The sequence below is a fragment of the Nannobrachium achirus genome, assembly GCF_963921795.1.
Source record: "Nannobrachium achirus genome assembly, chromosome: 4".
Lineage (NCBI taxonomy): Eukaryota > Metazoa > Chordata > Actinopteri > Myctophiformes > Myctophidae > Nannobrachium > Nannobrachium achirus.
This window is the reverse complement of record NC_137813.1, coordinates 6,359,424-6,383,360: the sequence shown is the minus strand read 5'-3', so window position 1 is coordinate 6,383,360 and position 23,937 is coordinate 6,359,424. Positions and strand designations below refer to the sequence as shown.

The following is a 23,937-nucleotide window of genomic DNA, read 5'->3' as shown; positions in this document are numbered from 1 at the left end:
TGCAGGTTGAGCCTGTTGAATGCAGCTCATCTGTTGCTAAGCAACCATATACATTCGCTCCAGTCCCAAACGCCTGGATTTAAACAACTGCAAAGAAGGTAAAGGTGGTTCCTACAACTAATCTTCTATCTTAACATCTAACTGAATTCACCTGCTTCTTTTCTAATCCACTCTACACGAGAAATGGAGCATGTGTTGCTCTAAAATCAGCTTTTATGTATAGGCCTACTGCTGCAACATTCACCAGTCTGAAAGTTTTGCATTCTTCTCTAGCCTGGCTACCACTACTAGTCTACTTGCTGCCTGAAAAGATATTTTCTGGCATAACATCTGTCACGTTTTTACCTTCACATTGTTCACAACATTGTTGTTGCATGCTGTTGTAGCCAATTTTCATTTGAAGTTGAGTTATCCTTTTTTTTTTCCCCCTTGAAGCACTTTAGTCGTTTCTGTATATTCTACGTGCTTGACCAAGGTCGTTTTTGTTGACTTTAGGGTTCATTTAGGTCTACTCTTTACTTTGATCTTACACTGTAGAAGTCGCTCTAGTCTAGATAAGAGGTGTAAAAATCCCATTGAATTGGAGTGTCGTGCAGCAGAAAAGGATGAGCTGGTCACATGGCACAGTGGAGCCCTCTGTGGTGGATGAGGGGGTACTGCAGGAGGCCGTGGAGGAGCAGGGACCCCAGCAGCAGGCTGGACGCATAGCCAAGGAGGAAGGGGTCCACTTCAATGACGTCACTCACCTCAGACTGGAGTACAAACGTGAGGAAAACTACAAAAACTATTACTTAATAGATGAGAGAGCCAATGACAACTGTGTCAACATAACAGTCTGTTTTTATTTAGTGTAGGTAGGCCATTGTTTCTCAAACTTTTACATTTCAAAGTCTCCACTTAACTCTGACAGTGTACAAATGGAACCAAATGGACCAAATGATCGGCTGTTTTCACTAGTTTAAATCATTTTTAAAATGATAAATAAAAATGAAAAATGAAAAATAACTCATTGGCCCACTGGCTTGTCACTTGTCGTGATCTGAAATGGCAAATCTTTGAGTAGCAGCAGCGCTATAGAGAGAGATCTCTCTCTATAGCGCGCAATGAGGGCCTCTCCAACTCTTTTTCCCGGGCTGAATCAGGGGCCAAGCATGGACCCTAACCCATAAGGGTCCATTTGGTTCCATTTGTATACTGTCAGAGTTACAGTCTTGTATGGGTCAATTTAGACCCCCATAAATACCCCCATAAAAGTCCCTGGAATCCACTTTCACAGGTGTGGGCTATTATGATTGATTTATTTATCTTTACCAAAAAACATGCCACACATGACACTGTCACCAAAACCAGGGACACATGTGTTTGATGAGTCTAACAAGTTTAAAAAAGTTACAATGGGTTTAAGATGAGGTGTGTCTGATGATCAAATTAATATCAAATATGTAAATGTTTGGAGTCAAAGAACTTAAAAAAACTGACTGGGTTGTGTACCACATGCACGCAAAAGCCAGAGTACATGTTAATATTACCCCGGAAGTGTTAGTAAAATACCCTGTTAAGTAATACCTGCCAACCTCAGACCGTCAGAAAACAGGAGATTTCTTTGGGGGGAAATTACATAGTAGATGTAATTGTACATTTGAATGAGTACTCTACTGTACTTAACAGTTAAGTACAGTACTCATTCAAATGTACAATTGTTACTGTCCATCAGTGCTATTGAATGACGTGTGTCCACTCCACACTGACTCCACACTGACTCCACAGACATCCTGAAGATTGAACAGTTACAACAGTTCACATCTCTGACCAAACTGCAGCTGAACAACAACATCATCGAGAAGATAGAAGGACTGGCATGTCTCACCAACCTCACATGGCTGGGTAAGATCAAACACATCAATAGCTGTGGAATGATTTGAAGAAGAGGAGGGAAACATTTTTAAATAAAGGCAATGTACTGTACGCAAACCGAAAGACTTCAGAAAGGCATGGACAGATTATGATGCAGGTCAATGAGGCCAGTCAGTGTCCACCAGGGGCCCTTGACTGCCAGGGGGCCCCTGTATGGGGCCACAACCCACAAGGCCCACAAGTGTTTTAGGTGAAAACACTAAAATAATATCGCAAGAGGACAATGTTTTCTGCAGGTAAACAGCATCACACTAGTTGTGTGGCCACTAGTGGCTTATAACTTCTGGTATAAAGGGAAATGATGGAAATGACGGGTAAAATGTATTGATTGATTTGTTATGTAAACAAAGGGTAAAGTTAGATACTATAGCCTTTAACTATGGGTTAACGCAGACACGTACAGCTTGCAGTGCAAGTCCCTTCCCACAAAAACAGCCTATAAGATAATTGTCCCAGCTAGGGGCCTGACTGTACAGCAGGGGTTTTCAAAGTGGGTGACGGGGCACCCTGGGGTGCCGTGATGCCAGTCCAGGGGTGCCACGAGATAATTTGATAATATTTGGAATTCATCAATATCACTACATCAATATCACTTCACTATGCTTAGTAAAACAGACCTGATTTGCGCTGTACTTGATGAGTTCTTTTTCCATCTACGACAACTCTCTTCACCAAAAATAGCAGATCTACAAGCTCACAACGCGTCACATTGTGACGTGTTGTGAGCTTGCAGATCGGCTATTTTTGGTGAACCTTCCCCCAGGAATAGGCATGATAGGGTTCAAGTGGTTATACGTGAAGTATAACGTTATTTTCATTCAGTTCTGATGGAAACAGATGTTTCTCCAATATGACGTAGGTTTTTAAAAATTAACAGTGTAACTCAGGGGTCCCGTCGATGAAAAGGTTATTTACAGGGGGGTACCCCGAGTCAAAAAAGTTTGAAAACCCCTGCTGTACAGCCAGGTCTTCTGCAGAAAAGCATTGCTCTGGATGCAGTAGAAAGAACGGACCATAGAAGCCTAAATGAGTGTTTGTGTGTGTGTGTGTGTGTGTGTGTGTGTGTGTGTGTGTGTGTGTGTGTGTGCGTGCGTGCGTGCGTGCGTGCGTGCGTGCGTGCGTGCGTGCGTGCGTGCGTGCGTGCGTGCGTGCGTGCGTGCGTGCGTGCGTGCGTGCGTGCGTGCGTGCGTGCGTGTGTGTGTGTGTGTGTCTCTCCTCTTCCAGATCTATCGTTCAACCACATCGAGAGGCTTGAAGGTCTGGACTCTCTGGTGAAGCTTGAGGACCTGAGTCTGTACAGCAACAGGATCAGAGTTCTGGAGAACATGGACCCTCTGAGGAGACTCCAGATCCTCTCCCTGGGGAACAACCTCCTGGATGACTTACAACAGGCACGTACACCTTTTATCTGTCTGTAAAAAGTACCCTCTCCAGACCATAAAACACACCAGAGAATTCACACTCAATGACCATACATGAAAGCTAGATAGCATGTTTAGGTATATAATAATGTTTTTTACTGATTAGGTGCTTGGTCTACCTACTTTAAAAAAAAAAAAAAATCTAGATTGACATTTCTATACAATTGATGTTTTTTGACCTGACTGGTATTACCTTGCTTATTGTATTGATGTATGCATCACCTTGCCTATTGTAAGTCGCTCTGGATTAAGAGCGTCTCCTAAATGCCTAAACTGTAAACTGCATGAATGCAGCTTGTATTGTGGTGAAGGAAATGCAAAATGCCCCTCTTTCCATGCCATAACTGAAGGCAGCGTTCAAGAGAATGGCCTTGTCCAAACTCTCCTGAACTTGAATGCAGAGTCTTATGTTGAAAGAATGTCCCTCTCTGTGTGGAAATACATGCAGTTACGCCAAATCAGTATATTCACTTGATTATGTTTAGTTTAGTGTGGTGTCAAGTACCGGAAATAGCCGACCTCCAAGCTCAACGCGTCGCAGTGCAACACGTTGCAGCGCAACACATCGCAGCGCAACGCGCTGTGAGCTTGGAGGTCTGCTATTTTCAACATTTCCACCAAAAGGCCCTTCCTTTTAGAAATGTCTGCCCCTGCCTCTCTAACATTCTCTGTGCATCCCTGACTTACAACAAGTGAGTGAGCTTCCTCATCTGTGAATCGTTCAAACTTTAAGACAGTGATTCTCAACCTTTTTTAAGGATCCCTCAGTTTGATACAATTTACAATTAGCAGACGCTCTGAATCCCGAGCGAGTCTGAGGGACTTACAATAAGAAAGATAATAAATCAGTACATCAACATCAATACACCAAATGGAAAGAAATAGAAGGCTAATCTAAGAAAAAACAGGTATATCAAGCATCTATTCAGTAAAAAATAAAACATATAAAAATGCTATCTAAATTACCTGTATGGTCATTGAGGGTAGGCAAGTGCTACGGTAAGTGCTAGAGCTAAGGTGGAGTCTGAAGAGGTGAGTCTTCAAGTTCAGACCACGGCAGAAGCTATAGGGAGTGAGTCTGCAGTTCTAAGTGCAACTGGGAATTTATTCTACAGTTTGGGGACCAGGAGGAGGGTGAAGAGTCTATGCCGAGTGGATCGTTGACCTGTTTTTCTTTTAGCGAAGGTTCGGTGCTCAAACTTTAACACGTTGCAGTCCGAAATAGAATGGGGGTTGGTAGATTAGCCGTGAAATTTCTATTATTGTATTGTGATCTGAGACATAATATTATGTTTATAAACATGACCCCGCAGCCCCTCCATCTTGAACAGCGCCGCTGTTTTTTCTTTTTTTTTTTCCCCCAGGCCAGTAACTCACCATGATTTTCTCGATCTCCGTTGGGATAGAATGGGGGTTTTGGCCGATCGTCGATGTCCCCGTGCGTTTCGCGTGCGCGATCCTTTCACGTAAATGTCCCCGCAAATAGTCCATGTGTGACTGAAGAACAGACCTGAAAAGTTTCGCTAGCATAGCCCCAAGCATGGCTGCAGGAGGAGCTCGAGTGTGTAGACAGTAAACGGATGGGTGGAAGGTGCCTTGGAGAAGGAGAGGCGCTGACGTCACCTCTGCTTCATGCACGGTCTGCATGAGCCATCAGTGCACGAGTGGTGACTAGGGAAGGTTAGACGATCGCCGATTTTCGGATCAAAAGCTTTTATTCCGGTTTTAAAGACAAAGTCCGGGAATGTGCGACGTGGCTGAGAGTCCCTGGGGGGATGTGCGATATAGTACGGTTTTAACATTAAGGGGCTCCCCTTGGCTTAGAAGGTGTTAAGACAGTGATTCTCAACCTTTTTAAGGATCCCTCAGTTTGATATGCATTAGATTAGGCCACGTTTTTTAATCTATTGGACCCCAATCTACGCTGTAAAATCCTTAGTGTTTATTTTACTTTGATTTGTTTTTTCCACCAGGTTGTCTATCTGAGGAGATTCAAGGACCTGCACTGTGTCAATCTAGCAGGAAACCCCATCTGTAAGGATGAAGACTACAAATCCTTCATCGCTGCATACCTGCCAAACCTGGCCTACCTGGACTACAGGCTACTGGATGAGCACACTGTAAGCAACTATACTATAGTATTGTTCTTCTAGGACAACTGCATGGGCACCTAAACATTGTGGGCACCTCATAATGAAAGAAAAAACATTGCATGGATGCACCTGGGACGTATCCTCAGTGATGTACATAGCCCAAGCTCATCAGGATTTCGGGTCTCGCAGCATCATACCCCTCACTCGGGTGACCCAGCTGGGTTTGATCTTGCCTGGCGTTGCCAGCCTCTATCACACACTTCGTTTCACCACTACCGCCAGGGGGTGTTGTTGTGTTCGGTCTGGTTTACCAGGCAAGGTTTGATCAAGACCCGACTTGCGTCCCAGTATAGCTACCCACGATCAGTCCCATTATGGAAAGACAGGGCCATTCACTCCACCGCTCCAGAACTACTCTGCCGAGACTGGGAGAGGAAATCTGGTGCTTGGAAGGACTAGGCTCAATGTTACAGTATATTGGCATTTTCTCTCCTAAATGTAAACAAAAGATATCGGTCGTGAGCACGTTTCGGTCCCTCCTCCGGCTTAGTTCAAACTGGCTATCAACATCACTAAAAGTGTGTGAAAAGGTTTTGAAAGGTACAGACAGCCAATCAGAAACAATGTGATAATCATAGACAGGAGACAGCTTGTGACAAGCTGTTCTGCTAATAAATTATCTTGGACTTGCAAGTAGAAGTGTGTGCCAATTTCCTAAGCTGTAATCCTGGGCCCTGTTCTCCCTCTGCCAACCTGGGGAGAGCCCTGAACTGAGCACATGCTTTCTTTCAGTGCATGAGGAGTGAGCAGGCTGCTTCTTATCACCTGACAGGGGGGAGTTTCCCCGGCAGGACGCAGCGAGTGGAAAGAACACGTTGTTCCAACCAGTTCCTTTCCCCTCCATCAGGCACATCGGGTCTAATCGTTTAATATTTATCCTATGTATATTGTCTTGTCGCTTACGCACCTGCTTGAATGGACCTGGGTGTGCGGAAGTCTTCTTTTCACAAAAAAAAGGAAAAGGGTTTGTCATGTGAAGATTAACATTGTCACATTGAGTGACCCTGTCTTTCCCTAATAGGACTGATCGTGGATAGCTACTGGGACGTAAGTCGGGACTTGATCAACCCCGGCTGGGTCACCTGGGCGAGGGTGTAGGATGTTGCGAGACCCGAAACACCCGTCGACCCCAGGCTACATCACTGATGATACGTCCCAGTTGCATCCTTGTGATGTTTTTTTCATTATTAGTTCTATTTATAGTGGCTCATAGGAATAGACTATGTGACAACCAGGAATAGTTTGGTGACCACCGGAGACTCGGTTGACGGCCGGAATTTAGACGGCACCCGGGAGCAGGTTGGGTTAGCGCCCCAGCCTGTGTCTTCCGTGAGGAAGAAGCCCAACAAATCCACGGTGAGGCCTTTAGGAGGGCCATTCAACTGCAGCAGCTGAATGGAATGTTTGGATTGGGGTCTGGTGCAACGCACAGGTTCTGAACCTGGTGAGAGCAGGAGTGGACCTGGTGAGACGTAGGAGGAGCCCGGCCAGGAGTCAACCCATAGAGCCTAGTTCTTCCACGCGCCAGAATAGTACCCCCAGTCCCGGCAGAGTAGTTCCGGTGCAGCACATTGAGTGACCCTGTCTTTCCCTAATAGGACTGATCGTGGATAGCTACTGGGACGTAAGTCGGGACTTGATCAACCCCGGCTGGGTCACCTGGGCGAGGGTGTATGATGTTGCGAGACCCGAAACACCCGTCGACCCCAGGCTACATCACTGATGATACGTCCCAGTTGCATCCTTGTGATGTTTTTTTCATTATTAACTTACATTCTAATGTATGGGTCTTCAACAGGGGGTCCGTGACCCCTAGGGGGACCTCAGAGTTACTACAGGGGGTCCTCCAAATCTTTGTGTGATAGAAGCCTTTTTTATTTTTCTCCTTTTACATTATTAACCACTTCAACCTTTCGCGTCCATATTCTGAGAACTTTAGCCAAAAACAGCAGATCTAAAAGCTCACAACGCCTCGCGCTGCGAGGCGTTGTGAGCTTGTAGATCAGCAGTTTTCGGCAAAGTGGTTTGGTGTAGAGGAGAAAAAGAGCAGACTAAGTATAGAGTGAAAGGTCAAGTTTATTAAGTATTGACCGTTCAAGTGGTTAAATATCTGAAAACACAAATTGACATGAATCCAAAATACACTGATGATTGTGCTGTCAAATGATGAAACTATATAGCATCTATATGGGTCATGGGGATCCCTGCTTCATCTCTCTCTCGAATAAGGGGTCCTTGGCCTGAAAACGTTGAAGACTCCTGTTCTAGTGTACATGTGTACATGTGTCTCCTGTGCAGAAAGAGCAGGCGTTGACCAAACATCAGGATGCTGTTGAGAAGACTGAACAAGATGAGCTGCAGGTCAGGAAGGCTGCTGAGGACAGGCTGAGCCAGGAGGAGGCGCTAGAGCTGCACAAGGTAATGGAAACAAGTACTCCAACTCCAACTACTACAAAGGCCAGTCAATATAAGATAAAAAAAAAAAAGAATTGCAATAGTAATCATTCAGGGTTTTTTATGATCCTTAGGGTCATCCAAAAAACATGTTAAAAGATTTCCATTATATTCTTAGTGGATCAAGGTAAATTCAGGAGGTTCAAGTTTGGGTCCCTTCACTTACTTACTATACAGGAAAAAAATGCAGCAAAAAAATCTTCTTTAAGTAGCATGTGAGGGGTCTAATTTATGATTCTGAATCCATTGCAAGCATTTGTTTTGCACGAAAAACATTCCTCAGGCTAAAAATGGACCCACAAACTATGGTTTAGTGATGAGTCATCACTTTTCTGGGGTCAGCTCAGTTTTTTGTGGCCCATTTTTTGGGGGGTCTTTTTTCCTGTATAGTAAGTGAAGGGACCCAAACTTGAACCCCTTGAATTCACCTTGATCCACTAAGAATAAAATGGAAAACTTTTAACATGTTTTTTGGATGACCCTAAGGATCATAAAAAACCTTGAACCATTACTATTGCAATTTCTTTTGGGTCAAACCTCAGATTGACTGGTCTACCGACGTCTGACGGAAATCTTTACAGACGCTAGTTCCCGCTAGAGAGAGAGAGTGTGTTGCTGGGACATAGAAAAGTCAATAAAGAAGTTGATTATCTCCTGATTTGTATCTCTGCAAAAAGCCATTTTGGTATGAAAATGTAATGAAAATGTTGTGTGACTTTGTGACGGTCAGGTCCAATATTTAGTTCAGTCCGCCCACTTCACACAGATACAGGAAGTAAACTGGAGATGGCATGTCTTGGCTTTAACTCAGGTATAAATTTGGCTGCGCAGAATTTCCTTTGCAGTTGAGTAATATTTGACCAGGAGTATATATATCAGGGGGGGTCAATTGGGTATGGCAGGGATATGCAGCTGCCATACCCTGGGTCCAGGGGGGAAAATAAAAGTTACTTTTAAATATAAATCCACAAATGTCTCTTTGTCTATCTGCGCTGCTTATTATGTTGTTAAATTACAGTAAAATAACTACAAATGCAAATGATATTCTCCCCATCTAGACAAAATGGTATATTCCCAGGTTCCGCAGGTCAGCTGCACAGGTGCAATGCATTATTGTTAATTGTGGCACGTTTACTAACATGCTAAGTTTAGCTGCACTTGAACAAACGTTCCAGGCTGCCATATCCAGCCCAAGAAACCGTAGAAACCTGTGTAAAAAACGGACAAAACTCGTTTTTTTTAGACAATAGAACCGTGTTATACAAAATGTAATGCCTCTTTTCCATGAGGACTCCCATCTTTGCCATACCCTAGCTTTTGTTGAGCTGACGCCACTGATATATATTGACTCGAGTTCTGGGGTTGGGTACTTTGTCCACCACTGATTGTTCATTTCTGTTATTGTTTGAGTCAGGAAGCCTTCGTAGAGTTGCTGAACGGCTCCCATCTCTACGACAGCATGTTAACACTTTGACCGCCACGGAGGTCATATGCCACATACGTTTTTACCCCCCCTTCACCGCCACGAACGGCATATGCCACATAAATGTCTTTTTTTTATTAAACACAAGATTAGGAGCATATGTATCACTGACGCTTGGATTCAGCCGTCCTGGGCCCTGGAATGACTAAAATCACCATGGTTACCATTGTGTGGCCAATCAGCTTGTGTTACCTTGTGTTACCATGGTGATTTGGTACATGACCGTCCTCCCCAGGCCTGGGATTGCTGGATGGACGGCATTCACGGAAGGAGCAGCAGCCAGCATGTGTTTGGGGGGGGGTTTAGTTTAGTGCTTTACTATACTACTGAGGACTACTTCTACAGTTTACATGTTATCTGAAAAGTTTTACTGGATCGTCATGGTTCATCGACCAGGCCACCAGGGACCACCGAGCCGCGGCGTCGCAGCGAAAAGAACTGCTATATAAAGTAAGTGGTTGTTGCTAGATTGATTGATTGATATACAGTGGTGTATAGACCCCTTTCTGGGCCCGCCCCTTTCCCCCCTCCCCCTGAGCGGCAGCCATGATGGAGTTACTGCTGCAGCAGTGTGTGTCTATGTCTATGTCTATGGAGATGGGACTTTTAATGAAATTAGTCATTACCAGTCCCATCTCCATGATATTTAGATCTAATTCCTTCGCCAGTTCCATCCGCATGATTTGTAGATCTAATTCTATGAGTCCCATCCACATGATTTGTAGGTCTAATACCATCGCCAGTCCCATCCTTATGATTCGTAGATCTAATTCTATCTGTTCCATCTCAATTATGTTTAGGTGTAATTCCATCGCCAGTTCCATCCAAATGATTTGTAAATCTAATTCTATGAGTCCCATCTCCATGATTTGTAGGTCTAATTCCATCGCCAGTCCCATCCTTATGATTTGTAGATCTAATTCTGTCTGTTCCATCTCAATTATGTTTAGGTCTAATTCCATCGCCAGTTCTATCCGCATGATTTGTTGATCTAATTTTATCATATCCATCCCAATGATTTTTAGATCTAATTTCACCACCAGTTCTATCCTTATGATTTGTAGATCTAATTCCATCAGTCCCATCTCAATTATGTGTAGGTCTAATTCCATCGCCAGTTCCATCCACATGATTGGTTGATCTAATTCTATATAGTTCCATCCTCATGATTTGTAGATCTAATTCCATCGCCAGTCCCATCCTTATGATTTGTAGATCTAATTCTATCAGTCCCATCTCAATTATGTGAAGGTCAAATTCTATAGCCAGTTCCATCCCCATGATTTGTAAGTCTAATTCGATACAGTCCCATCTCCATATTAATTCCCATGATTTGTAGATCTAATTCCATCACCAGTTCCATCCCCATAATGTGTAGGTACAATTCCATCGCCAGTTTCGTCAGTTTCATCCGCATGATTTGTAGATCTAATTCTATGAGTCCCACCCACATGATTTGTAGGTCTAATACCATCGCCAGTCCCATCCTTATGATTCGTAGATCTAATTCTATCTGTTCCATCTCAATTATGTTTAGGTGTAATTCCATCGCCAGTTCCATCCAAATGATTTGTAAATCTAATTCTATGAGTCCCATCTCCATGATTTGTAGGTCTAATTCCATCGCCAGTCCCATCCTTATGATTTGTAGATCTAATTCTATCTGTTCCATCTCAATTATGTTTAGGTCTAATTCCATCGCCAGTTCCATCCAAATGATTTATAAATCTAATTCTATGAGTCCCATCTCCATGATTTGTAGGTCTAATTCCATCGCCAGTCCCATCCTTATGATTTGTAGATCTAATTCTATCTGTTCCATCTCAATTATGTTTAGGTCTAATTCCATCGCCAGTTCTATCCGCATGATTTGTAGATCTAATTCTATATAGTTCCATCGTCATGATTTGTAGATCTAATTCTATATAGTTCCATCGTCATGATTTGTAGATCTAATTCCATCACCAGTCCCATCCCCATGATGTGTAGGTCCAATTATATCGCCAGTTTCATCCGCATGATTTGTAGATCTAATTCTATCAGTCACATCTCAATTATGTTTAGATCTAATTCCATCGCCAGTTCCATCCCCATGATTTGTAGGTCTAATTCGATACAGTCCCATCCACATAATTCATCTGCTTACAATAAATGTGACAAATCTCTGTGAGTATGTATGTATGTATGTATGTATGTAATCCACTTATCTCGAGAAACGTTCGTCCCACCGGCTTCAGATTCGGCACATGAATTAGATCTACAAATCATGTGGATGGAACTAGCAATAGAATTAGACATACAAATGATAGGGATGGGACTGGTGATGGAATTAGATCTACAAATCATAAGGATGGGACTGGCGATGGAATTAGACCAACAAATCATGGGGATGGGATTCATAGAATTAGATCTACAAATCATGCAGATGGAACTGGTGATGGAATTAGACCTACACATGATGGGGATGGGACAGATAGAATTAGATCTACAAATCATGCAGATGGAACTGGTGATGGAATTAGACCTACACTTTATGGGGATGGAACTGGTGATGGAATTAGATCTACAAATCATGGGGATGTGACCCTATGGAATTAGATCTACAAATCATGCGGATGGAACTTGCTATGGAGTTAGACCTACACATAATTGAGATGGGACTAATAGAATTAGATCTACAAATCATAAGGATGGGACTGGTGATGGTATTAGACCTACAAATCATGTGGATGGGACTCATAGAATTAGATCTACAAATCATGCGGATGAAACTGGCGAAACTGGTGATGGAATTGTACCTACACATTATGGGGATGGAACTGGTGATGGAATTAGATCTACAAATCATGGGAATTAGATCTAAAGAATATGGATATGGGACTGTATCGAATTAGCTATAGAATTTGACCTTCACATAATTGAGATGGGACTGATAGAATTAGATCTACAAATCATAAGGATGGGACTGGCGATGGAATTAGATCTACAAATCATGAGGATGGAACTATATAGAATTAGATCAACAAATCATGTGGATGGAACTGGCGATGGAATTAGACCTACACATAATTGAGATGGGACTGATGGAATTAGATCTACAAATCATAAGGATAGAACTGGTGGTGAAATTAGATCTAAAAGTCATTGGGATGGATCTGATCAAATTAGATCAACAAATCATGCAGATAGAACTGGCGATGGAATTAGACCTAAACATAATTGAGATGGAACAGACAGAATTAGATCTACAAATCATAAGGATGGGACTGGCGATGGAATTAGACCTACAAATCATGGAGATGGGACTCATAGAATTAGATTTAAAAATCATTTGGATGGAACTGGCGATGGAATTACACCTAAACATAATTGAGATGGAACAGATAGAATTAGATCTACGAATCATAAGGATGGGACTGGCGATGGTATTAGACCTACAAATCATGTGGATGGGACTCATAGAATTAGATCTACAAATCATGCGGATGGAACTGGCGAAGGAATTAGATCTAAATATCATGGAGATGGGACTGGTAATGACTAATTTCATTAAAAGTCCCATCTCCATAGACATAGACATAGACACACACTGCTGCAGCAGTAACTCCATCATGGCTGCCGCTCAGGGGGAGGGGGGAAAGGGGCGGGCCCAGAAAGGGGTCTATTGGCGTGTTTGGGGGGTTCGCCGACGTCGCTCCGAGAGCAAGCATGAGATGAGAGATGATTATGCTCATCTCGGATCACAACAACAGGTGGTCCGCGCGCGGACCACCGATCGAGCAGGGCGTTTAGCTCAGCGGCGTCAGTTCAGAAAAAGCTAAGTTATGGCAACATGACTGGTGTCTTTCACGCGCGCGAGGCTCGCGTGCAAGACACCAGTCATGTTACCATAACTTTACAACAGGCACGATTACAGTACATTTTATTATATTCCCCCTGTAGCCAAGGTATGGCAGCTGCCATAGCTTGCCATACCCAATTGACGCCTCTTTAGCTTAGCTTGGTGAGAAAGGAGGACAGATGCTCCATTTAGTGCAAAACAAACACATCCCAGCAAAACAACCACTATAAGTCACTCGCAAACGTCGCAGTCTGACCAATCCAGCGAGATGGAGATCGAAAAAGAATCCCAGTGGTAATCCTCATTGTATGTTTATAGTTTTATCGTGTTTTATTCTAAAGGTAACCCATCGAAGCGGTGCCAACGTTGTTTGCTAAGCCTGCTCAGATTTCCTCTCTCTCTTCCTCTCTCTCTCCCTCTCTCTCTCTCTCTCTCTCTCTCTCTCTCTCTCTCTCTCTCTCTCTTTTTTTTTCGCTAGAGAACCAACTGCGTTAGAATAAACCTTACAGCCATGATACAAGAGAGAAAGTTGGGGAGAGAGAGATTGATTGATTGATTGATTGATTGATTGATTGAAGACTTTATTAGAAGTTTGCATAGGAAAAGGTACAGTTTCATGACGGTACAGTTCACTGGTACAAGGTCTACTAAAAGGAGATCATGAGATCCATGAAAAGACTATGCTTATTTCCATAGTAAACCATTGCAGTATCTCATATAACATTGAATGACAGACGGATAGAACACAGTACTATGCAGTAGATATAGTCAGGAAAAAAGAGGGAAATAAAAAACAGTATAAAAACATACAGTAGGTAAATACAAAGAAGGGATTGATTGATTGATTGATTGATTGATTGAAGACTTTATTAGAAGTTTGCATAGGAAAAGGTACAGTTTCATGACGGTACAGTTCACTGGTACAAGGTCTACTAAAAGGAGAGCCATGAAAATACTAAGCTCATAGTGCCTTGCTGGGCTATGAGCTTGTAGATCGGCTATTAGGCATCATATGTAAATGGCAGATCTACAAGCTCATAGCGCGGTGCCGGGCTATGAGCTTGTAGATCTGCTATTTTGGAAATATATGTACCTGTGTATATAAAATGTATAGCAAATAATTATATATACCTTATGGTAATTATGTTTTTTTTTCCATAATTACTCTTACTTGCAGTTGCCTGGTCTGGATTCTAACATGGTGAAGTTTGTCGCAGTTGGCTTGAATTTGTCAATACAAACATTTCCATATGAATGTACATACATTTTTATTTAATTTTATGTATTATGACTTTGAATTGCTCAGGGTAGTTTGACCGTTTTAGTTTGAAGTGACTAAAATGATGATTGCAATGGAACACATCTACAACTATACTGAAGTGAAACAGCAATGTAAAGTTTTTTTTTAATCTTTATCAGAGTTTTTATCTTTATTTTTGAGATGTCTGATGTCTAACTGAAGGCTTGAATAAAAAATCCCAGGTCAAAACACAGTGGATTCTACTCTGTCTCTCCTTCATCCTGGGAAGATGAAAAAAGAGCCTCTGTCAGTCTCCTGGCTTCTTCCACTTTCCTGCCTTATAACTAGACCACGGTACAACTTTTTTTAACTTTTTTTTTTACAGCATTATGGCCGGCACCCTGTTCGTCATTTAGAGGTACTGTGTGTTCTTGTACCATTTACCAATTTGTTTCTAGGGCTTCTGAAAGTTTTTTTCCTTTGACCTCAATTATCTCAGAAAGTAAATTTCTGATGCTCCTTTTTCATCTGTACAGCTTTCGCTCTCCCTCAGGTTTCTCCACAGCAGAACACCACAGCAGGACGAAATTTTTATGGTGAAAGCTAAGGTTCCGACTCTATATTCTCTGAAATTTTTGTCAATTTTCGTACATCCTACCATTTTCAATTTATTCCGTCAAAAATGAATGGCCGTCTATGGTGGCAAGGGTTATACCCTTAAAACCCTTAACATTGTGGCAGTCAAAGTGTTAACAGACGACACACAAGCTCAGAAACTCAGCTGCCTGTCTGGAATAGATCACCTGCTACAATCATATCCTTTATGTAACACCTGTCTATAATAGACTGTCTGCTACAATCATATCCTTTATGCAACACCTGTCTATAATAGACTGTCTGCTACAATCATATCCTTTATGTAAAACCTGTCTGGAATAGACTGTCTGCTACAATCATATCCTTTATGTAAAACCTGTCTGGAATAGACTGTCTGCTACAATCATATCCTTTATGTAAAACCTGTCTGGAATAGACTGTCTGCTACAATCATATCCTTTATTTAACACCTGTCTGGAATAGACTGTCTGCTACAATCATATCCTTTATGTAACACCTGTCTATAATAGACTGTCTGCTACAATGATATCCTTTATTAATATCTGTCTGGAATAGACCACCTGCTACAATCATATCCTTTATGTAACACCTGTCTGGAATAGACTGTCTGCTACAATCATATCCTTTATTTAACACCTGTCTATAATAGACTGTCTGCTACAATGATATCCTTTATTAATATCTGTCTGGAATAGACTGTCTGCTACAATCATATCCTTTATGTAACACCTGTCTAGAATAGACTGTCTGCTACAATCATATCCTTTATGTAACACCTGTCTGGAATAGACTGTCTGCTACAATCATATCCTTTATGTAACACCTGTCTGGAATAGACTGTCTGCTACAATCATATCCTTTGTGTTCTTCACTCTATATACTATATCATGCAAATATATGATTGTCCTTCGAAAGATGCTTTGAACCACTTAAGCCTATCTTATATTACTATAATTCGATAATGTCTTTTGTCCAGGGATGGCCAGCGCAGGAACACTCAAATTCAACAGGGGTTTCACCCAAATGTATCCCCCGGTGGTCTGGCCGTAGGATAGGCTACCTTCACCACCTTGAATGGACCTACTACACAATGTATAATGTAACTTTTTGCATCCTTATTATTTGCGCCAAGACAGGTTCTACTTTCGGTGTATCCGATCTGTATCCGATCGACAGTAAATAGGCCATTAGCCAGACAATGTGGGAGCACCTTTCTTGGTGACGTCACCACCAACCTGATATAAACAACAAGGTACAAGTTGGCACCTTGTCAGAGTGTCTCACCTTGCCCACCCACGTGCTTAGAGAATTATATATTTTTGTAGGCGAATGCTCATCCCACCCATTGTGAAGTGAGCGCTGCTATTTATGAGTTAATAACATTAAGCGTCACCATGACAGAAGTAAAGAGCTTCCCTCAGTGTTACCAGATGGGAAATGTTGAATTATCGTACCGGAGGCTCAGAATTATCGTATTTGACATGAAACTATCGTACACGGCCAAAAAAGAGAAATCACTCGCGTAAAAACGTAATTTCACCCAAAAATGCGTTTTGGTGTAAGAAACTACCTCGTTTTAGACTCCTGCGTGACAAAAACGCATCAGATATGCTGTGTGGAGGCAGGCAACTTCTTGGAGCTTACACAAATAAAAGCCTGAAACTGGTCTGGAAAGATGCAACCAGTGTTTTTAATGCCTCCAGTACAGATCTAGGGTCAGATTGACTGATTTCCTGGCTTATTTTGAGAAGCCAAACCAGATCCCAGATCAGCAGCCAGGGAAAATAGTGAATTCACGCTCTTTTTGATGATATGCCGAAATTATCGTACATTTGGGCATTTTTGGAATTATTGATCGTACATCGTACAGAGGGTCAAATTATCGTACAAATACGATAATTATCGTACGTCTGGCAACACTGGCTTCCCTTCACCTTTTGCAGACACCAGTTCCCTGTCAGGTTAGAGAATGTGGTTGTTGATTATTTATTTCTTTTCCAAACAGTATTGGTCAACAGTGGTTTGTTAGTTCCTTAACGGTGCAGTTACATTCAAGCACCAGCTGGGGGAGCTGTGTGTGCAGGTGTTTGAGGCGGGCTTGGTTCAGCAGCAGCAGAGAGGCGCTGAGGTGCAGCTCTTCTTGGCTGCTCTGAAGGAGGCCGTGGCAGAGAACCAGCAGATGGCTGCTCAGCTGCTCACACAGTTTGAGAAGCACCGCAGAAAGGTGAGCTGAAAATGTAATGACATTCTCTATCATCAGCTCAGCTCCCATTAAAGGAGCAGTTCACCCCCAAAATGCCTTTTTTTCTTCTATTGATTAGGCTACTCATGCCATGGAGACTTGAGTTCAATAATATCTGTTTGTATTTGTCTCATTCATAAGACAAAAAAGTGATTATAGCATTACATTTACCCCATCGATTCAAATTTTCATATTTTTTGTTTGTCTGTTTGTTTTTCTCCTTTGTATATCTGCTATTTTGTAATAAAGTCCCACAAAACAATGGTTTAGTGACGAGCCATCACTTTTCACTGTTTTGTGGGAGCTGTTTTTTAGCCCAAGGAATGTTTTTCATGCTAAACAAATGCTTGCAATGGATTCAGAATCATTAAAACCCCCTAGTTTGACCCCTCACATGCTACTTAAAGCAGCTTTTGGGGGGATATTTATTTCCTTTATAGTAAGTGAATGGGACCCAAACGTTCTGCAACTGTCAAAAATTCCCCTAGAGATTTTGCAAATGGAATCATGGATTTTCTGATTTGTTATACTCATAATCCCCCGAAAATTTGAACGAAATTACACAAGCGACTACCAGTTCCTTTCCCCTCCATCAGGCACCCGGCTGTGGTTTGGTCATTTAAACTGTTTTATTATGCTAACTTTGCAAGAAAAGAAAGCCTGCCGTTTCTGCTAGCTTGGATTCCCCATCCATAGGTGGGTTTCTGAACTGTCTACAGCCCTCGTCTGAGACACAGACCCGGGGTAGACAAAGATGGTGCCATTTTATAATGAACATTATTGAGGACCACTAATGCTACTTTTACTGTAGTTAAGGATGTGATGATGTCTCTAAACAGCCAGCGTTGAGAGATCATAATATCATTGTGTCTTCCAGTGGATGCTGGAGCTACAGGAAGTGACAGACGCTCACGTACAGGAAGTCACCGTCATGCAGTGTCACAGTGACATCACACAGTTCCGTGACAGCGTCATGACGCTGGAGATGAACCTGGTTGACCAGCTGGAGGTGGGAGGGGGGGGGTGTGTGTGTGTGTGTGTGTGTGTGTGTGTGTGTGTGTGTGTGTGTGCGCGTCGATGGGTACAGTGCTTGATTACAATAAGTAATTATCCATTAACCACTTAAGTCCTGGATTATACTTTGTCGTATGATAGCGTCGGGGTTGCAAAAATAGTAACGTACAAGTCTAGTATGTGACACAGTAAAGGTTCTCTGGGGTCAAAATGTACCTTGAACATTTTTTGTGAAATAGCATGTAAGTGTGTTGAAGTACAGTTTCAGTTCCATGTATAATCTTGAACTTGACACAGTTCATTCATTCATTCATTCATTCCAGGAGCTCATCAAAGACTTTGAGAGGAACATGTCCAACATGGTCGGCAGCTTCACTGAAACTGCCCAAGGAATATATCCTTCTTTGTATTGGTCAACTTCACACAGCCTACAGCCATTCCCACTGAAGTCTCTATAATGTTTACATTTAACGTTTTCCCATAGCTTCGTTTGATTGGCTCAGCAAAAGGTTTGAACTGAAAACATGTGTTGTCGAGCCAATCAAAAACAAGCTAAGGGAAAATGGACTGGAGCAGGAAATGAGTTTGCCACCTACTGAAGCTGTGCACTCCCATGTTAAGGAAATGACCCGGAAGTGGCGTTAGGACAACGACTGAAGAGGCATTGTGCCGTTGTGGGGTCACGTGCACAGGGGTTGAATACAGGGTTATGGTTCAGCACTGCTGAACTGTCAGCCCATAGTGATAGGCACTAACCAATGGGACAGAGCTAAACACTGACCAATGGGACAGAGCAAAACACTGACCAATGGGACAGAGCTAAACACTGACCAATGGGACAGAGCAAAACACTGACCAATGGGACAGAGCTAAACACTGACCAATGGAACAGAGCTAAACACTGACCGGACAGTCCTAAACACTGACCAATGGGACAGTCCTAAACACTGACCAATGGGACAGAGCTAAACACTGACCAATGGGACAGACCTAAACACAGACCAATGGGACAGAGCTAAACACTGACCAATGGGACAGACCTAAACACTGACCAATGGGACAGAGCTAAACACTGACCAATGGGACAGACCTAAACACAGACCAATGGGACAGAGCTAAACACTGACCAATGGGACAGACCTAAACACTGACCAATGGGACAGACCTAAACACTGACCAATGGGACAGACCTAAACACAGTAGCCATGTTTCCATAAGCTTATTCGAAAATAGGAAGCGAATTATCATAAATTCACATTAAGACAAAGCGAATTTAGCCTGTTTCCATTTGCGGGTGTCATTCGAATTAGCGACGGTCGCATGAGTTGATCGGGCTGATTTTTTCAGACCGAACTGAGACGTGAGCACTGCACGTCTGACTGCTGTGACTCAATCACTGCACACTCAAGTTTCAGCGTCCTCTGGAAGGTGGCCGATCTGCAAGCTCACAGCGCGGCGCGGAGACGCGGATGCGAGCTGCTGTGAGCTTGTAGATCGGCCACTTTTGGCACGCAACACCGTGTGATGATGAGGAAGGGTTAGCCACAGATGGCTTGACTCCGGGAGGTGAAAACGGGATGAATTTACACACAGTCCGTGTCACTCCGTGTGTAACAAACAACCGGTTTGTTTTGTGGGCTAACGCCATACAATGGCCGTTAAGCGGCAAGGGAAAGTGTTAAGTTGGAGGACGATATGGACCCAGAACGTCAAAATCTATTCGCATTTATTGTCTGACCCGTTTCCATTCACAAATGCGCATTTAGTTTATTCGATAAAGCCTCAAAATCCACCTCCTCCAAGCGGATAAAAGTGTTTGCGGATAATGAAAGTTTATTTGAATTTTGAAGTGTTTCCAAAAAAGATTTAAGCGAAAAAGGCTTAATGCGCATTAAGAGGCGGGAACGCCACTAGTGATAGGCACTAACCAATGGGACAAACCTAAACACTAACCAACAGACCTAAACACTAACCAATGGGACAAACCTAAACACTAACCAATGGGACAAACCTAAACACTAACCAACAGACCTAAACACTAACCAATGGGACAGACCTAAACACTAACCAATGGGACAGACCTAAACACCAACCAATGGGACAGACCTAAACACTAACCAATGGGACAGACCTAAACACTAACCAATGGGACAGACCTAAACACTAACCAATGGGACAGAGCTAAACACTAACCAATGGGACAGACCTAAACACTAACCAATGGGACAGAGCTAAACACTAACCAATGGGACAGACCTAAACACTAACCAATGGGACAGAGCTAAACACTAACCAATGGGACAGAGCTAAACACTAACCAATGGGACAGACGTAAACACTAACCAATGGGACAGAGCTAAACACTAACCAATGGGACAAACCTAAACACTAACCAATGGGACAACAGACCTAAACACCGGGAGAACGGCACTTTGTTGACCCTCCCATTAGCTGCTCAAGTGTCAAAGTTCAAAGGTACAGCATTAATGCTGCTATAGGCAGCAGAGTTCCACTCTTTACAGCCTACTGTCTGGACGCATCCAAACTAATCTAACATTTCAAGGTCATCTTCCTTGACCTGGCCGTACCTTCGCCCAGTGTCGTGACCTCGAGAACAACCACCATAAGAAGGTCATGGAGGTCACCGTGGCGACCCTGGAGAAGGTCGCCAAGAACACCCTGGAGGAGGAGCTTCCTGATGATGTCAGAATGGTCAGTGTGACATCACATGTTAATTCTTAAATCTCATCTTCTGACCAAAGTCCAGGCTCTAATAAGGGAGATATGAGGCTAAGTTGGTGCTAAATCGGTCTAAAAGCCTAACAGACCCTTTTGGACGCCTGTGTAACATTGTGCATGTGTTGCATCATGTCTCCTTGCAGCTGTTTGTGAACAAAGACATCCTGGTCAACACAGTGAACTCCTCTCACGAGAAGCACCTGCTGCACATCAACAACCGAGAGGATGAGCTGGTGACACGCGTCAACGCGTGGATGGGAGACCTGCTGAAACAGGTAGGATGAGCCGGTGACACGCGTCAACCTGTGGATGGGAGACCTGCTGAAACAGGTAGGATGAGCCGGTGACACGCGTCAACCTGTGGCTGGGAGACCTGCTGAAACAGGTAGGATGAGCTGGTGACAGTCACAGGCGTCAACCTGTGGATGGGAGACCTGCTGAAACAGGTAGGATGAGCCGGTGACACGCGTCAACCTGTGGATGGGAGACCTGCTGAAACAGGTAGGATGAGCCGGTGACACGCGTCAACCTGTGGATGGGAGACCTGCTAAAACAGGTAGGATGAGCCGGTGACACGTGTCAACGTGGATGGGAGACCTGCTAAAACAGGTAGGATGAGCCGGTGACACGTGTCAACGTGTGGATGGGAGACCTGCTAAAACAGGTAGGATGAGCCGGTGACACGTGTCAACCTGTGGATGGGAGACCTGCTAAAACAGGTAGGATGAGCTGGTGACACGTGTCAACGCGTGGATGGGAGACCTTCTGAAACTGGTAGGATGAGCCGGTGACACGTGTCAACCTGTGGATGGGAGACCAGCTGAAACAGGTAGGATGAGCTGGTGACACGCGTCAATGTGTCAACAAGACTATGGTTTAGTGATGAGTCATCACTTTTCACAGTCTTTTGGGGTCCGTTTTTAGCCCAAGGAATGTTTTTCATGCAAAATAAATGCTTGAAATGGATTCACATTTGTCCGACGTCCGTGTACAGACATATCGATGACCCCTGCTCATCCCACATCTATATGCTGTATGATATAGACATGTACATAATAGATCTATCGCTGCTTTCTCATTACATCTCTTCTTGTGCTTTTTTATTCCAGATCCAGGAGGAGGAGGTGAAGAGGAACAGACTGCGGGTCTCAGAGATCAACACCTACGTTACATATGTGAAGGATGAGCTCCACACTGTGGCCAGGGACCGTCTGGAGGACCTGGGATATTAACATATGTGAAGGATCAGCTCCACACTGTGGCCAGGGACCGTCTGGAGCAGGAATACCTGGGATATTAACCATTTGTGAAGGATCAGCTCAGCTCCACACTGTGGCCAGAGACCGTCTGGAGCAGGAATACCTGGGATATTAAATTCAGAACGGGTACACTATATTGTGTATCATTATTTTATGCTTTAACTATTGAAAAATAGCAAATATACAAGCTCGCAGCGCGGCACCGAGTGCCGCGCTGCGAGCTTGTAGATCTGCAATTTGTGAAAATTTGAATTTTGACCCGATTCTGTAAGTGTCTTTTGAATCCTTATTTCTATGTCAGCAGTCTGGCCAGCCATCGTCAAAGAAAAGGTCCTTTTCACTTAACTGGAGCTCAGTTAGTCTGTTCTTGAGAGACTACTATGTCAGTGGTTCTCAAATTTTTTCATGTGAAGGACCCCCAAAATGATATGTATTTGGCCACGGACCCGCATCTCAAAATATTTAGTTCCAGGGACCCCCCCAGAAGCAAAATTTGAGTTACAAACGTTCGCTTTAAAAATACATATATTCAAAGATTTGCACACATTTTCACGACTTTTTCAAAAATAGCAGATCTATAAGCTCGCTGTGTAGATCTGCTGTGAGCTTGTAGATCTGCTATTTTTCACTGGTTAAAGCATTCAATAATTCTAGGCCTGAATGGGTTTTAACCAGCCGAACCCTCGCCTCACTAGTGGCTGGGGAGAACATTTATAAATGATATGTAAGAAGTAATATTTCACCACCATCTCCATTTTTCTACTTTAAAAAAAAAAAAAATCAGTGCTATCGAACACCCTTTAGGCCTCTGTGTAGATTTAACAAATATTGAACCAATGAAGTATTAAAAAGTGCTTCTGATGCGTCATCAGTGCCCACACCCTAGGTGGGGTTGGCAAAAGGGCCTTTCTGTGTGGAGTTTGCATGTTCTCCCCGTGTCTCCTTGGGTAGATACCCTCACAAAAACATGCAGTAATCCTGGTCTCTATAAAGCCTCCCCCTGGCCAGCCGGGGCGCCTGATGGAGGGGAATGGAACTGGTTGGAATAACGTGTTCCTTCCACGCGCTACGTCCAACCGGGGAAGCTCCCCCTGTCAGGTGATAAGAAGCGGCCTGCTCACTCCTCATGCATTGAAGGAAGCATGAGCTCAGTTCGGGGCCCTCCCCAGGTTGGCAGAGGGAGAGTAGAGCCCAGGATCACAGCTTAGGCAATTGGCACCGGGTGAAAAAAAATGGGTTACAAAAATCGTGGGATAAAAATTTAGAAAAAAAAAAAAAAAAGTGCTTCTGACTAGTTAATTTTGAAAACATTGGCTTAACGAAATGACTAGTACACTTCACCTTGAGATAATAAGGTACTCCTTATAGAAATAGAGGCACAATTTGATAAGGTTTGGCTGCCCCTTGTTCGTTACCTGAGTAGAAGGACCTAAAGACAACATTTGAAACCTATTCTAATGCACATAAATGGTTTTCTTATTTCCATGGATCGCCTCAGTTCGATATTTTATTGTACGCTACGTCAATGAGCAGTATGGGTGGGAGGGAATGAAGCGGTT

General features: G+C 43.2%; 2 protein-coding genes across 2 annotated transcripts in view; one reads left to right on the top strand and one right to left on the bottom strand.

The window, feature by feature from the left end:
• gid4 (GID complex subunit 4 homolog) overlaps positions 1–23,937 on the bottom strand; it is a 53,588-nt gene that overhangs the window by 6,346 nt on the left and 23,305 nt on the right. The window lies entirely within an intron of this gene.
• Positions 606–22,351, top strand: drc3 (dynein regulatory complex subunit 3; the record flags this gene model as incomplete). Its single annotated transcript, XM_080722986.1, has 13 exons — positions 606–765; positions 1,768–1,884; positions 3,139–3,305; positions 5,309–5,455; positions 7,787–7,906; positions 17,208–17,348; positions 18,244–18,375; positions 18,704–18,786; positions 19,790–19,808; positions 20,979–21,092; positions 21,263–21,394; positions 21,898–21,948; positions 22,229–22,351. The coding sequence occupies 13 exons, from the start codon at positions 606–608 to the stop codon at positions 22,349–22,351; spliced, it is 1,506 nt and encodes a 501-aa protein (XP_080579112.1).